This window comes from Bos indicus, chromosome 23 (assembly GCF_029378745.1).
Source record: "Bos indicus isolate NIAB-ARS_2022 breed Sahiwal x Tharparkar chromosome 23, NIAB-ARS_B.indTharparkar_mat_pri_1.0, whole genome shotgun sequence".
Taxonomy (NCBI): domain Eukaryota; kingdom Metazoa; phylum Chordata; class Mammalia; order Artiodactyla; family Bovidae; genus Bos; species Bos indicus.
Genome location: NC_091782.1, coordinates 45134499 through 45149498, shown reverse-complemented (window position 1 = coordinate 45149498; position 15000 = coordinate 45134499). Strand labels below are relative to the sequence as shown.

Sequence of the window (15000 nt, the reverse complement as noted above, 5' to 3'; positions counted from 1 at the left end):
ACCCCAGTACTTCTTATTAATAACAGAGTCCTTACTAACAAATGTAGGAGGTGGTACCTACACATCATTAAACATCCACTAATCATTAGCACCTCATTCCTAGGAGAAAAGGAAACACATGCAAAAGTTTGGATTTCTCAAAAATCCCTGTTCAGATCAAGAATAAATGACTGCTTTGCTCACAGCCAAATTTTCCAGTCCAACAGAAGTTTCTACAATGATGGAAATGTTCTATGCTGCAGTGTCCAATATGGTAGCCTCCAGCGGTGCATCCCACCACTGGTGGCCTTTGAGCACTTGAAACGTGGCTACAGCAATTGAGGACCCGGATTCTTTATTTTATTTAGTTTTAATTTATACAAAGTTAAAGAGCCATGTATGATTAGCGACTACAGTAATGCAAAGATCTGGAGAGTGCCTGGTATACAGTGTTAGTTGCTCAGTCATGTGTGATTCTCTGCAACTCCATAGACTTAGCCCACCAAGCTCTGGGATTTTCCAGGCAAGAATACTGGAGCCAGTAGCCATTCCCTTCCCCAGAGGATCTTCCCAAGCCAGGGATCAAACCTGGGCCTTCTGCATTGCAGGCTGATTCTTTACCATCTGAAGCCACCAGGGAAGCCCCACCTGATATACAGCTGGTGCTCAATAAAGACTGGCTCAAGGGAAGAATGAATGGACACTAACTCACCATCCTAAGTCCTGATTAAGCAGGATTCCCATGCTTTTTGAGCACCCACTTTAAACAAATCCCTGTTTAAGTCTACGACCTTCTGAGTTAGGTATGTTTATCATCTCTGTTTTACAGATAAAGAAACGGAGGCTCAGAAAAGTGCAGGAGCCCCAGCCATGTAAAATGTAGTAAAAGCCAAGACTCAACCCCACACAGGAGGACAGGCAGCCTCTTAAAAAACTAGTCAACTTTTCCACTGATGAGAAAAGCATTCCGATACCTCACTTTAATTTCTACAGGATGACACCAGATTCAACGATTTTTTTAGAAACTTAGAAAAGGAAAGAATTTTTCCTTTTGAAACGGAGCAATGAATATACAGTGTTTCACATTTGGGCATCTTTTAAGAGCCTAGCCAGACAGCGCACCCACCAAGCAAGGACCTCCTGGGTCCCCAGTCAAGAATTAACAGTGCATCCCACCACTGGGGCTGCTCCGTAAAATCAACTCCCATGACAGCCGACTCCTCTGCAGTTGCCGCCTGGTCATTATGTAGGTCATCATAGGAGGTTCTCACCTCCTAAGGCTGACAGGTGACAGCCTGTGACACCTGTCCACCTCTCATGCACTGAAGTGTCCTTCTCCAAGGAGATCACTCATCCCTTCTCACCCAGTGACTCACAGCCCCAGGCCTGCCTCGCCCCTTGGGCCATAAAGAAAGAAAGTGAAGTCACTCAGTCATGTCCGACTCTCTTGCAGCTCCATGGACTGTAGCCCATCGGGCTCCTCCATCCATGGGATTTTCCAGGCAAGAGTACTAGAGTGTGGTGCCATTGCCTTCTCCAGGGGATCTTCCCGAGCCAGGGATTGAACCTGGGTCTCCTGCATTGTAGGCAGATGGTTTACCATCTGAGCCACCAGGGAAGCTCTTAACCATAAGGGGCAGAAAGAACACTGACATCTATACACTACCTACCACGTGTGTAACCCACAGCTAGTGCAAAGCTGCTATACAGTGCAGGGAGCTCAGCCTGGTGCTCTGTGATGACGGACATGGGTGGGATGGGAAAGTCAAGAGGGAAGGGATAGATGTGTACATACAGCTGATTCACATGGTTGTACAGCAGAAAATTAACAGAACCCCTAACAGCAATTATATACCAATTAAAAAAAATAAAAACTAAAGCAAGTTAGAGCTAAAAAAAAAAGTGAAGAAGAAAGACATCACCATCGGACACAAGCACAAAACCAGAAGATGAGCTCGGCCAGCTCCATCTTCCCCTCTGTTGACCCTCCCCTCCCTCACGGCAAGGCCCCGCCCCACTCCATCACAGAGAGAGTCCCATCACACTGAGAGCACCCGGCCTCACAAGGCTTCCAGCTGCTTCACACCCCTTACGGGGGCTTCACACCCCTTAAGACCCCTTGGGTCTCTCTCAAGGGGGTTTTTCCCAACGCCCCCCCAAGCTGCTTCCTCTGCCTCCCCCAGAGCTGTATCATCTGTGACTGTCACTATTTGGGATCCGAGGGCCAGAGGCAAGAGGCACTTACTGCTGACAGTGCAAGGGGAAGACTTGCTGACTATATGTACATTTAATTCTAGGTAAGAAAATTTTTTATATTCCGGACATTTTTAAACCACTCTTTCTCCGAGGCAATTGATTCATAGGAAACAATTTTTCCCAGAGTGCTGCTACAGAGCCAAGCGGTTCCTTGAAGAGGATTTTACATCATGGAGCATTCTACAACTTCCTTTTAGTTATTTACATCGGACGGTAATGAATCTGCCTGCAATGCAGGAGGCCCAGTTTGATCCCTGGGTCGGGAAGATCCCATGGAGGAGGGCATGGCAACCCACTCCAGCATTCTTGCCTGGGAAATCCCGTGGACAGAGAAGCCTGGCGGGCTACAGTCCTTGGGGTCACAAAGAGTCAGACACAACTGAGCAACTAACACCCTCTTCTTCGTCCAGTATAAGCCCCACCTCCTCCAAAGGTTCTTCCAAACCATCTCACGCTCAGGAATAATCTGCAGTTCTCAGCTCTCAGGCAGCATCCATTATCTGCAAGGCCACCTCCTCGGGGACCCAGGCTGCCCAAGGGGAAGGGCACTGGGGACCAGTGTGGTCTATTCTCACCGCCCCGTGCATTTGATCTCTAACCTCAAACTCAAGCTCCTCCCTCAGCCAGACAAAAGCTCATCAGTGAACTGGGGCCAGTGCTTCTAGAAGACAGCAGGACTTCATCCCCGATGAGAGGAAGTCCCTCCCAAGTCTCACCGTCGCATCTCCCATTCCACCCACACCACACTTTCTATGAAGAGAATCCTCTTCAAACACTTCCTCCGCTTTTCCCCTTTCTTCTAGCACCCTTTATAGACTGGCACTGGCAAGCTACCCAGGTGGCCAGCCCTTAATCCGGTGCTGATATTTTGGGGTTACTCAAGGGCCTGAAGCAAACACTTCCTGCTGCTGCAGGGTAACGATTCATTCTGTACTTAATCACATACTTCGTTGCATTTCTGTGTCCTTGCGAAGGGTTATCTTCTCTCAAGAACAAAGATTGTATCTTACTATCTAGAGTATTGCTCACCACACCTACAGGCATTCAAAGGCATTTATTAAATAGAAATGGGGAAGGGGGAAGGACTCTCTCCAGACAATGGGCAAAATAAATGATTGAAAGGTCCTGGGGCACCTCTCAAAAAAAAAAAAAAAAAGAAAAATCTTTGAATTGGGAAGGGTCCTCAAAGGATGTTTAGAGTACCATCAGGGCCCCGGGCAACTCAGGAGCCCTTGTCATCAGCATCTGCTCACATGATTGTCTCTCTGTTTTAAATAATGAACCATTTCAATGAATATTTGGCAAAGCTAATTTCACTTGGGTTGCAGAATTAGTTCATCTGTATCTAGTTTCAAAATCAAAAATAAAGAGTAGCATTTAAAACCCAAAACCTACCCCTAAGTTAACAAGAAAATCATAAAACCATTGCTTCCACCTCAATAATAAGATGACAAACAACCCAATTTAAAAATGGTCAAGAGATCTGAATAGACATTTCACCAAAGAAAATCTATGACTGACTAATAAGCACATGAAAAGGTGCCGGGCATTATTAGTCATTAGGAAAATGCAAATCAAAATCACAAGATACCATTGTGCACTAACTGTAACAGCGACAAGTGGAAAGACTGACAACATCAAGTGTTGGTGATGATGTACGGAAATTAGAATTCTCCCACATAGCTGGTAGGAATATAAAATAGTGCAGCTACTTGGAAAATACTTCGGCAGTTTCTTAAGTTAAATATACGTACTATGCATGCATGCCTGGTCAGACACTCAGTGGTGTCTGACTCTTTGAGACCCCATGGACTGCAGCCCTTCAGGTTCCTCTGTCCATGGGATTTCCCAGGCAAGAACACCGGAGGGGGTTGCCATTCCCTTCTCCAGGGCATATGCCTGACCCAGGAGTGGAACACAGGTCTTCTGCATTGCAGGCAGATCCTTTACTGTCTGAGCCACCAGGTAAGCCATAAATTTCACTCCTAGATATCTAGTCAAAAGAAATGAAAACATGGGTCTATAAAAGACTCGTATGCAAATGTTCATTGCAGCATTATTTATAATAGCTAAAAACTAGAAACAATACAAATACCCATCAAATGATGAATGGATAAAACAAAATGTTTTCTACGTATATAATAAAATATCATTCGGCAATTAGAAAAAACAATGAACTCCTGATACATGCAACAGAATGATGAATATCAAAAACATGCAAGGTGAAAGAAGCCAGGCTTAAAAGACTACATTTATATGAAATTCCTAGGAAAGGCAAAGTGTTAGCAGATCAGTGGTTGCCTGGTGCTAGGGATGGGAAAGGGGGATTGGCCAAAAACAAGCATGAGGAAATGTGGGGGGATGTTGGAAGTGTTTGAAGCCTTTGGTGGTGACAGTTTCACAAGCACCTATGTTTACTAAAAATCATAAAATCACTCACAACGGTGAACTTATGATTAAATATAAAGCATGTCTCAGTAAAGCTGTTTTGCTTTTTTTTTTTTTAAGTAATGCTAAAGCTGCAAACCAACTTAATTTGGGGCTTCAAAACTGGATAGTTTCAGTTTATGGATATTAAAGCTAACTAAGAGAGCATCTCAGTACCCTAAGGGCTATTCTAGTCAGAAATTGGAAATTTAAAAAACAATTCGTATCATTTAATGTAAAGTTTCTTTTCCGCAATTTTTCATACTCATTAACAATTCTCAGGGCAAGTCTAGAGGCTTCCCTGGTGATCCAGTGGCTAAGATTCCACATTCCCAATGCAGGGAGCCCTGGGTTTGATCTCTGGTTGGGGAACTGGATCCTGCATGACGCAACCAAGACCCAGTGCAGCCAAATAAATAAACACTTTTTTAAATAAAGTCTAAACCCCAAGGCATCCCAGACTTGCCCAAGCCTGAGAGACCAGTTCCCCCGCAGCCCTGCTGACACGTCGAGGGCTGTCAGGGAGAGGGGTCCATGAGACTCCCAGGCGGGGGTGCAGGAAAGTCTTTTGACAGCATTCCCTTTGGGTTGAGCCCGAAACACAAAGGAACCCCCCCTTTGTGTGGGTGGATGACCACCCAACATCTTCCAGCTTCCGAGCAAGGCTCAGTGAGTGCGTGTGTCCTGAGTCTCTTCAGTCGTGTCCGACTCTTTGTGACCCTGTGGACTGTAGCCCGCCAGGCTCCTCTGTCCCTGGGACTCTCCAGGCAAGAATACTGGAGTGGGTTGCCATGCTGTCCTCCAGGGAATCTTTCCGACCCAGGGATAAAATCTGCATCTTTTATGTCCCCTGCATTAGCAAACGGGTTCTTTACCACTAGCATCACCTGAGAAGCCCCCAGGGGCCCACACCTATCAGCTGAGTCCCCCAGAGTGGCTTCTCCTAGTCTTTCTAGACCCACAGTCCTGGCCAGGTCTGCAAGGCGTCTCCTTGCCCAGCTCCCCTGGCCACGTGGCCTTGGTCCAGACGAAATCTGTACTTGTCAGGATTCTCCAGAGAAACAGGATCAATAGAATATGGATAAATAGAGAGCGAGGTTTAATTTTAAGGAATTGGCTCATGCCATGAAGAGGACTGGCAAGTTCTAAAGTTTATAGGACAGGACAGCAGGCTGGAAACTGGAGAAGAGCTGATGTTGCCATTTCCAGGAGGAAAGCGGTCTGAAAGCAGAAGTGCTCCTTTCTCGAGGGCCTCAGTCTTTCCTGACTCCTTCGAGGCCTTAAGCTAATACTTGAACTCAAAGGGTCTCTGCCTCCTGGTGGTCCTCTGCTGATAGACATCATGCAACAGGTGCTCCATGAAGACCTGCAAACCCACATAAAACTCCATGGAGATGGTCATGTTCATCTACTCTCCCGTTACCTACTTAAAACCCATGTGCATTCCTAAATTTAGTAATAATGACAAGGTTGGCATCATTTGATCCCCGTATACGTTTTTCTCTCTACTGTTTTACCATGGTCATTTCAACACCACCAAAATGCCAAATGTGGAATTTCACAAAGTAGATAAAGAACCTCTATCATCAAGAAATATCTGCAGCTGTAAAATCTTTAGCCAAGTCTGTGTTCTTATAATCAGCACCTGTGTGCAGTGTGGACTGGCTCAGAATGACCACTCTTAATCCCTCCACCTCTGCCCTGCAATAGACTGGTCCCTGCAGCATTTTGTGATGTATCCCCCACATTGTGAGAGAACCTCCAAAAAGGCTGGGTCAGGAGAAAGCATCAGGCAGGAATAGGAACACCTGGGGGCAGGGAGGACTGCCCTTATCAGGCAGCGAGACAAGTAATTTTTCTGTTTGGGAGCTGCATGTGGACAGTGTTCCGCCCATCACACAGGCGCAGGAGGCAGAGGAGGCTGCCTGAGAGAGAGACGCTTGATAGAGGTGACGCGCGGAGAAAAGCAGAACTCAAAATGGTGAAATTCCAGGAGTTCGTGGGTTCCAGGTACCTACGGAGACCCAGCAACATCCCTGCCCCGAGCTCCACGAGGTGCCCTGCATCCTTCCCACAGGTGATGCTAAATCTTCCCAGAGGACGGTGAGTACCTGGAAACTCACCATCAGCACTTTGGAGACCGCGTATCTATGAAGCCAGGACTGGATTTTCAGCATGGACGCCATCGGAAGCCTAGTTTACACACATTCCCTTTTTAAAATAAGGAAACTTCAAACTCTACTTTCTGAATCTAGCAGGAAGGAGTCATCTCATCAGAAAATGAAGGGGAAAGTATCTCCAGAAATACCACTTGGGACTGTCTAAATTACTGACCACACTGGGGAGAGGGAGAACCAACATTTACTGAGCTGATGCAGACAAAGGAGGGTGGGGAGGGGCAGTGAGCATGAACTAGGTCTTTATCTTGCCTCCCACATTTAAACTGTGTATGATAGTATCCTTAACTCCATTTTATTGATGAAAAAACTGAGGCTCACAAAGGGTGTTACCTCTGCCAAAGCCACACGGTTGCAACCTGCCAACCTTTCCCAACGCTGGTTACTTTTATGTATCACCACGTCTTAAATCATAAGGCTCTTGGATGGATCAGGATGTCCTTGAATCAAAATAGAGAACTAATTGCCTATGTCTTTCTCAGTGAAACCTTTAAAACACGTTATTTACTTTCACTTTTTTTTGGGGGGTGGTTCTTTCCCAGTTTCAGCTATCAAAATGTCCAACTTCTTCATTTGGCTTCTTCCCACTCCAAAATAAACTTCTGCAGACTTGTACGTTTGCAAAGCCAGATACCATCAACAATCATTCACCTGAACCTAATTTCAGTTAGATGAAATGAGGCTGGTGATGCTTGACTTTTCCTAACAGTAAATAGAGTCATTTCTTTCATTTACATAAAGCCCCAGAGCTTTCTCAACTCTACACCAAATCAATAGACCGAAATAATTTCTCTCTGTGCTCAGGGGCAGACACTCAGATAAAAATGCAATTGCCTTTACTACAGACTTCAGACAGGAATAGACAGAGAACAGACCTTGAAGGAAGAACAGGAAATGCAGGGTTTGCTGGAGTTTCAGAACGGTTACTATCAACTCCAAGTACACCGTGTGGTTATCTGCAGCCGTATCTCTGCTCGTGTGGCAACGGTGACCGAGGGGGCCCTGTTTCCTCCCCACTCTCTCAGGCCTGTCCCCGCAGCCCTCCTCAACCTTGAGCAATTTGCTGACACTGTGAAGTAGGGCAGAAAAGGACACAGTGCTCCCAGTCCACAGCTAATGATGCCAAACAAGTTGGGGCAAGATCAGAGTGAAGCAAGTTCAAGGCTCAATGAAACCCTACAGCCTTATTCAAAGCAGCATCCACCCCAGGGGGAGACCTCCCCAAGGAAGCCTGCACTGTTTTCTCTAAAAATCAGGGCAGGGACCGTGGACACAGATGTCATCTTGTGACACATAAAGGCAACAGGTATTTTAACACAGTTCCCCTGCCAGCTTAACAACTCATGGTGGGGGACGCCTTGTTTTCCCAGAGGCAGAGAACCGTCACACTTCTGTGTCTGGCTGCTCCAGTGTATGTGCCACCTGACAGCTGGATGGAAATTTTGCATCTTGGGTCCCACCCTGGAATCTGCATTTTGACAAGATCCCCAACCACAAATTAATGTTTGCAAGGTACCAGGCTACTGCACACCGGACAAAAATGTTCTGTATTTACTGACACATCCTGTTGATAAGCAGAGCATTCATTCATTCGATGAAAGGCATTCATTTGGCAATCAAGAAATATTTATAGCGTGCCTATGATGTGACTCAGTGCCTGGCACTGTCTAGGGGAGATAAGGCAACCCGGTGAGTCAAGCAGACAAAGGCCCTACCACCTCGAAGAACTTACATTCTAACTGCGGAGACAAGTAGCAAATAGAAGAATAAGCAAACACATAAAAGAGATTATCACCACCTTTGACAAAGAATCCATGGATTTATCCTTGGAGCACACTGGCCTGCAAGCAAAATGCTGTATGTGCTAGATTATTCATTACAAATTTGTATACGCAAAAGGTAGGAAACAACCGAAATGTTGAGTCACGGGGAACTGCTTAAATAAATTCTGGCTTATCTATACAGTGAAATGCCATGCAGCCAAAAACAGGAAGAACAGGACTTTTACCTTCTGAGTTTTCCACATACACCTGTATGTATGTGTGCACGCTCAGTTGCTCAGTTGTGTCGGACTCTTTGCGACTCCATAGACTGTGGCCCACTAGGCTCCTCTGTCCATGGAATTTTCCAGGCAAGAATACTGGAGTGGGGTGCCATTTCCTACTCCAGGGGATCTTCCCCACCCAGGGACTGAACTGGTGTCTTCTACATTGGCAGGTGGACTCTTTACCACTGAGCCACCTGGGAAGTCCAGTATAGACTTTTAAAATCTTCAAAAGGGACATAAAAACTTATAACCATGATTACCACCAGTTGACAGGGACTAGGCGACACTTCCTCCTCATTGTGTACTATTTTGAATGTGTTAGAGCTTTTGAAATTTGTACCATCTGAATATATAACCTACGTAAAATAGCTGAATTAAATCTACTCTTTACACAGATGCTTTAATGTGAGTGCAAGAAAAGATGGAGGTACACGGTGCTGAGACTTGGGGAGTTGGGGTTGGGTCAAGATTGAGGAAGGCGCAGGATTTGAGGAGGAGGTACCACTGGGGCTGAACCTGGAAGGGTGAAACAGGCATCCATCACACACATGAGGCAGAAGGGAGTTCCTGACAGAGGCGTGGACGCAGGAACAAAAAAGGGTCTTTCCAGGAAACACCTGCAGTTTGGTTTAGTTGCAGGGCGTGGGGTTCCAGAACCACCGGCAGGACATGAGGCTGGACAGAGGCGAGGTCTTGCCTGCTGTGCCAAGAAGCTGGGGCTTTTCCTAGAAGTGATGAAAGCAGGGAGCAGTAACATGAGCAGGTTTGCAACTCTTCGAGGTAATTCCAGCAGCAGCGTGGAAGGTGGACAGAGGCAGGGCTGGAGGTGGGCAGACTGGAGCCTAATTCAGATGAGATAAGGGCCTAGTTCCTTCTGTGGGGGAAGCAATGACGTAGACAAGGCAACAGACATGAGAACAGTGGGGAGTCGGCATCAACCAGATTTAGGAACTGATTCCATCAGAGGGGTAGACACAAATAAAGGATAACGCCAACCATCTCACCTGATGGGGGTACAAGGTGCCACTCTCTAGGAAGGAAGTGAGGCAAAGGAGCACATTTAGGGGATGGGAGATGAAGGCATGACTATTTCCGGGGAGGTGGGGGAAGCACAGCGGTAGGTTCACATCTCTAGCTGTATGTCCTTGAAAAATTCGACTCCACCCTCGTCTGTAAAATAGGGCCAACAGTCATCCTAGAGGATTATTTTAGTCATGAAACAAAACATGTCATAGACCGCACCTACCCCATTGCACATAGTAGGCATGTGACAAGAGGCAGCCCCAGACACTGTGCCCCGGACACTGTAGAAATTATACATTGTAGAAAAATGTCTCCAACAGAGAAATGCTAAGTTCACTAAGGTAGGGATTTCAGGCCATTTTTGGAAATCAGTGGAGGATGCTGTGGTTCAATCGATCACAAGTTTTGTGTCTCCATCCTGGCCACCGCCCCTCACCTCTGACCAGTATGGATGGAGGGCACAGATCTCTTGCCATTGCTGGGCAAGCAACTCAAAGAAGGACAAGAGGAGGCCAGGACCAACCAAGCTTGGCTTGTTTCAATTCCAGGCAAACACTAATATCTGCAAACCCTCAATGGCCAGGCCGGCCCCATAACTGTTTGGGGTTTGTCACTTCCTGTGTTGCATGCGTTCAATCTCCAACTGTGACAGCACAGCAAACCGAGATGACCAACCCATCGGGCATGCGCAGATACAATGGAAAGAAGAGTCAAGTCTAGCGATTTTCCGGTGAAGATGAAGCCTCGAATGAGCCCAAGTCCAGTCATCTCTAAATCCAGAGTCTCCACATTGCCTACAATCAAAAGCAGGTGGTCTGATTACCTGTGAAATCAGGAATTTTAAATGGCCAAGACTTACCATGAAAATATGAACAAACCCCTATTCCTTAGGCATGATTACACCATGTCTATTTCTTTCGCCTCTGACACTTCGTTCTGAAAAGGTAACCCATGTCTGTCTTGTTAAGGAAAAAAAAAATCACAGGGATTTTTAAAAATAAGATCAGAAGTATCCAGAAATGTATCATCTGTGCCACTTCTCTCAAAGCCAGAAAACCAGAACATCCCTGTTCCCCAAACTGCTGCCCTCCAGGAGCCATGCTCTGCAGTTGCTCTGTGGGCCTGACCTTCAGGGCTGAGCTGCCATGGGGTGGGGGGGGCAGGGGAACAGTGTTACAACAAGGTCTTTCTGATGTGATCAGTCATAAGCCCTTGAGCAGAGACAGGGCTCAAGACGGATCTGTTTTATATGCATTGCCCTTACAGATTTATGCTATAAGACAGTTATCATCTGTTGAATATGCACAGCTCCATCGTGAGCACAGAGGCTAGCTACCCAACATATATATTAGATCAAACAGAAAAGAAATATTGGCCAGAACCCCACGACATTACATTCAAAACCAAAGAAACCAGGCAACAAAAGTTAGAAGCTTAATAAAATTTACGTGAAAACTGACAGCCGTGGACAGCCTCCTTAGATATCCTATCAGATGTACCATCTGAGACAACAAAAGAATGGCCTGATAAAAGTGGTTTTCTAGGGATAGCGTGTTCTACATCTGATCATAGTTCTGGAAAGATAAAATTAAAATATATGTACATGTCACCAACCCTAAGTCCATGCCTGTTTTTAAAAATAAAACATTCTTTCCAAGATTGCATAAATTCCCACTGGTCTCTGGATGCTGTCTCCGCTCCTTCCCAGGGCTTCTCCTCCAACTCTTCCCTAACGTGGCGTCCTGAGCTCTAAGCTGCGTCTCTTTTCCTGAACAACAAAAATTCCAACTTTCAAGGGTGGGCAATGACATTTTCTCAGGCCCGAAGGAGCGAGCACAGAGTCAGCCACGACTGAACAACCAAGGAGTGAGCAACCATCCAGGTGCATGTAAGAACTGCTGATAGACAACAAAACATGCACTGCTTCCTCTGGGCATGGCAGGGACTCTGATACTCTGCTCGCAGATGGTCCAGTCTGCCTGGACTAGGTGGGGGCAACCGGCGGTGATGGCTGTTAAGCTCATCCTCAACATGCCTGTCACCAGGTCCTGGAACTACTCTTGCCAGGAATTAAGGAGGGACCATTGCATGTTCCCACGTGACACTGGCAGCCTCTGGAACTACTGCATTCATTCATCCCTAAATTACTAAGCTGTTACCGTTGAGTCGCTAAGTCCTGTCCGACTCTTTTGCCATCCCGTGGATTTGGCCACCTGATGTGAAGAACTGACTCACTAGAAAAGACCCTGATGCTAGGAAAGATTGAAGGCGGGAGAAGAAGGGGACAACAGAGGATGAGATGGTCGGATGGCATCACCGACTGGATGGACGTGAATTTGAGCAAGCTCGGAGAGTTGGTGATGGACAGGGAGGCCTGGCGTGCTGCAGTCCATGGGGTCGGAAAGAGCCGGACACGACTGAGCGACTGAACCGAAATGACTGCATCCTACCAGGGTCCTCTGTCCAAAGGATTTTCCAGGCAAGAATACTGGAGTGGGGTGCCATTTCCTCCTCCATGGAACCCAAGTCTCCTGCATAGGTAGGCGGATTCTTTACCACTGAGCCAGCTGGGAAGCCCTAAATTACTAAGATCCTACTCCAAAACAGCGCAGAAGTCAGTTATTGGGCAGCAGCACCTGAAAGTTAAGTCTTTCTGGTTTTATCAAATAACTCCCAGACGTCCTAAAAGATACGCGCCCCACCCCCATCCCACCACTCCGACCATTCTAGCAAAGACGAAATAATTCTCTGATTGTCACATCTCTAATCTCCCTCTAAACTAACAACGCCGCAGAAAGAAACAAACTATGCTAGCAGGGCGCCACAGCTGCTGACAATCAGGTAATCTATTTGCCCGCAGGAAAACCCAAGACACGTGTGCGGCCCTTTATTCAGGCGTTCCTGGGCGCGCACCCGCCTCTCGCAGGCGCGCACGCACACACACACACACATTCGGGCGCTACACACACAGCTGGCGACTTAGTTTTGTCTTCCTGCGAGCGGCTCATCCCCAGTCCTAAGCATTTCCTCCGCCTGATCGACTTCCCCGGAACCCGCGCCTCCTCCAGCCTCCGCGCCACGCACGTGGGAAAGCGCGCCCGAGCGGTGCCAGAAGGGAGGAGGGAAGCGTAGGTTTGGGGAAGGCCAGGGATGACGGAGGCGAAAGCTCCGAGTGGGATGTGGGATCTCGGGTCCCCGGGGGCGCCGTAGGTACCATGTAAGCTTCCGGGATGAAGACGGGGCGAGGGGGAGAAAAGCAGCGGGGGAGGGAAGGCGAGAAGGGGCTGGGGGGAGGTGGGGAGGGGTCGCTCACCCAGAGTCTTGACGGCGATCTGCCTGGTGAGGGGCGGCGGAAGGTTGATGCACACCAAGTCCACGTCCTGATGCAGCAGCACTTCGTCAATGCGGCTGGTGTAGAAGGGGACGCTCATCTCCTTGGCCAGCTCCTCCGCTTCCTCCTGCGTGCGGCCCCACAGCGCCTTCACCGCGAAGCCCTCGTCTTTCAGCAGCGGGATGATGACACGGGCCGTGAGGCTAGTGCCGAACACGCCTACCCCTGGAAGCATGGCTGCTCCGATCCGCCTGGTTCGGCGTTAGCTCGGGATCTCCGTTCAAACACGCGCACGCACACACCACACACAAACACACACACACACCCCTCTAGACAGTCTGGCACCCGGCTCGCCGCGGTGCGCCAGCCACCGTGCACTGGGCAGGGCGCCCGGGTGCCCAAGAACGCACCGAGCTGCAGGAGCAGCGGGCTCGGGCGTCTCAGCACGGTGACCGCTGCAGTGTCCGCCACGCGAGGCTCCGATCCTTCCCAGAGGCGGCGGCAGGCACCCCGCCGGGGCGCCCGAGGCCCCGAAGCCCCGCGGAACCCGGGCTCAGGCGGCTCCCCCTCGGCAGCGCGGGCCGGTTGCGTGCGCCCCGCCGAGGCCGCTCCATGGCCGGCTCATCCCCGCGCGCCCGCGCCGCCGCAGCCGGGACCGGCTCTCTCCCCCGCGCGCGTCGTTTACCGCAGCCGGCGAGTTGCACGCACAAGCCTTGACCGGACCGGCCAGGCTGCGGGGGGGTAGGGGTCCCAGTCCTCGCTGCCCGCCGCTCCAAAGGAAATAAACCGGCGGCCACCGGGAGGCCGGCTAAGCAGGAGGCTCGGAGGGCGCCGGGCGCGGATGCGGAACGGCAGAGCGGCGGCGGCCACTACCCGGCGCCAGCCTTCTCATGCTGCTGCCATGTTCGCTCGCCGGGCGGCCGGGGCCGGGCTCCGGGTTCCCGGCTCCCGCGGGCGCGAGGGCGGAGTTGGTGAGTTTGGCTGTCAGCGGCCGGGGGAGGCGGGGCCCTGGGGGTGCCTGCCCCGCCTCCGCCCCAGCGCCGCTCGCCATTGGCCGCCGCGCGCCGCCCCCGCCCCCGCGCCGCCAGGGCCCGGGGTGCGCGCTGCGCCCTGGCCAGCACCCGCGCGGCTCCTCCCCGGCCCCGCCTCGCTCGCCTCCAGCTTCTCTCATCTCCCCGTTCTTCACCCTCCGCCACCTCCTTCACCCTATCCTCGCCTCTTCCCAAACCCCGCCCCGAACAAGCCAAAATAAGTGTATCGAGGCAGGGCACGCCCCATCAGGCTAGTCGTCGGTGCCTTGGAAAAGAGCAGAGGGCGCCGGGGCCCCGGCGGGAGGCCAGGGGAGGCGGCCAGGTGTGAGCAGCGAGTCATTACTACCTCCGCTACGGGAACGACGCTGGACAAGCTCTCCTCGCATGCTCCCTTAATCCCCACACCAACCCTAAAGTTATAGGGAAACCCATAAAACCGATGATGTAACTGAGTCCTGGGAAGATTCAGGGACTCGCGCAAGGTTGCACAACAGGTAAACCACAGGCCTGGAGTTGGAATCCCGGCTCCGGAGCTTGGGCGGCGAGCCGGGGGCGTTCTCCTCTCCAAGAGGGCCTCTGATCGTGCACCACCCTCTCCAGGCCGCGCACGCAAGGTCCAGCCACCTGCCTCCCAGACAGTCTCGTCTTGATAAGTTCTGCTTCCCAGGGGGGGCGGCGGCCCGCCGTGGAGAAAGGGGTCCCCGAAACGGCTGCGGCACGTGTATGTCG

At 49.8% G+C, this 15000-nt stretch overlaps 1 protein-coding gene across 1 annotated transcript in view; it reads right to left on the bottom strand.

The window, feature by feature from the left end:
- Nucleotides 1–14212, bottom strand: part of GFOD1 (Gfo/Idh/MocA-like oxidoreductase domain containing 1) — a 103700-nt gene extending 89488 nt beyond the window's left edge. The window contains exon 1 of the mRNA XM_070778375.1: nucleotides 13223–14212. Coding sequence (XP_070634476.1) covers nucleotides 13223–13475 — 253 coding nt within the window. The 5' untranslated portion in view covers nucleotides 13476–14212. The remainder of the gene's footprint in view (nucleotides 1–13222) is intronic.
- Between the last annotated feature and the right edge of the window lie 788 nt (nucleotides 14213–15000).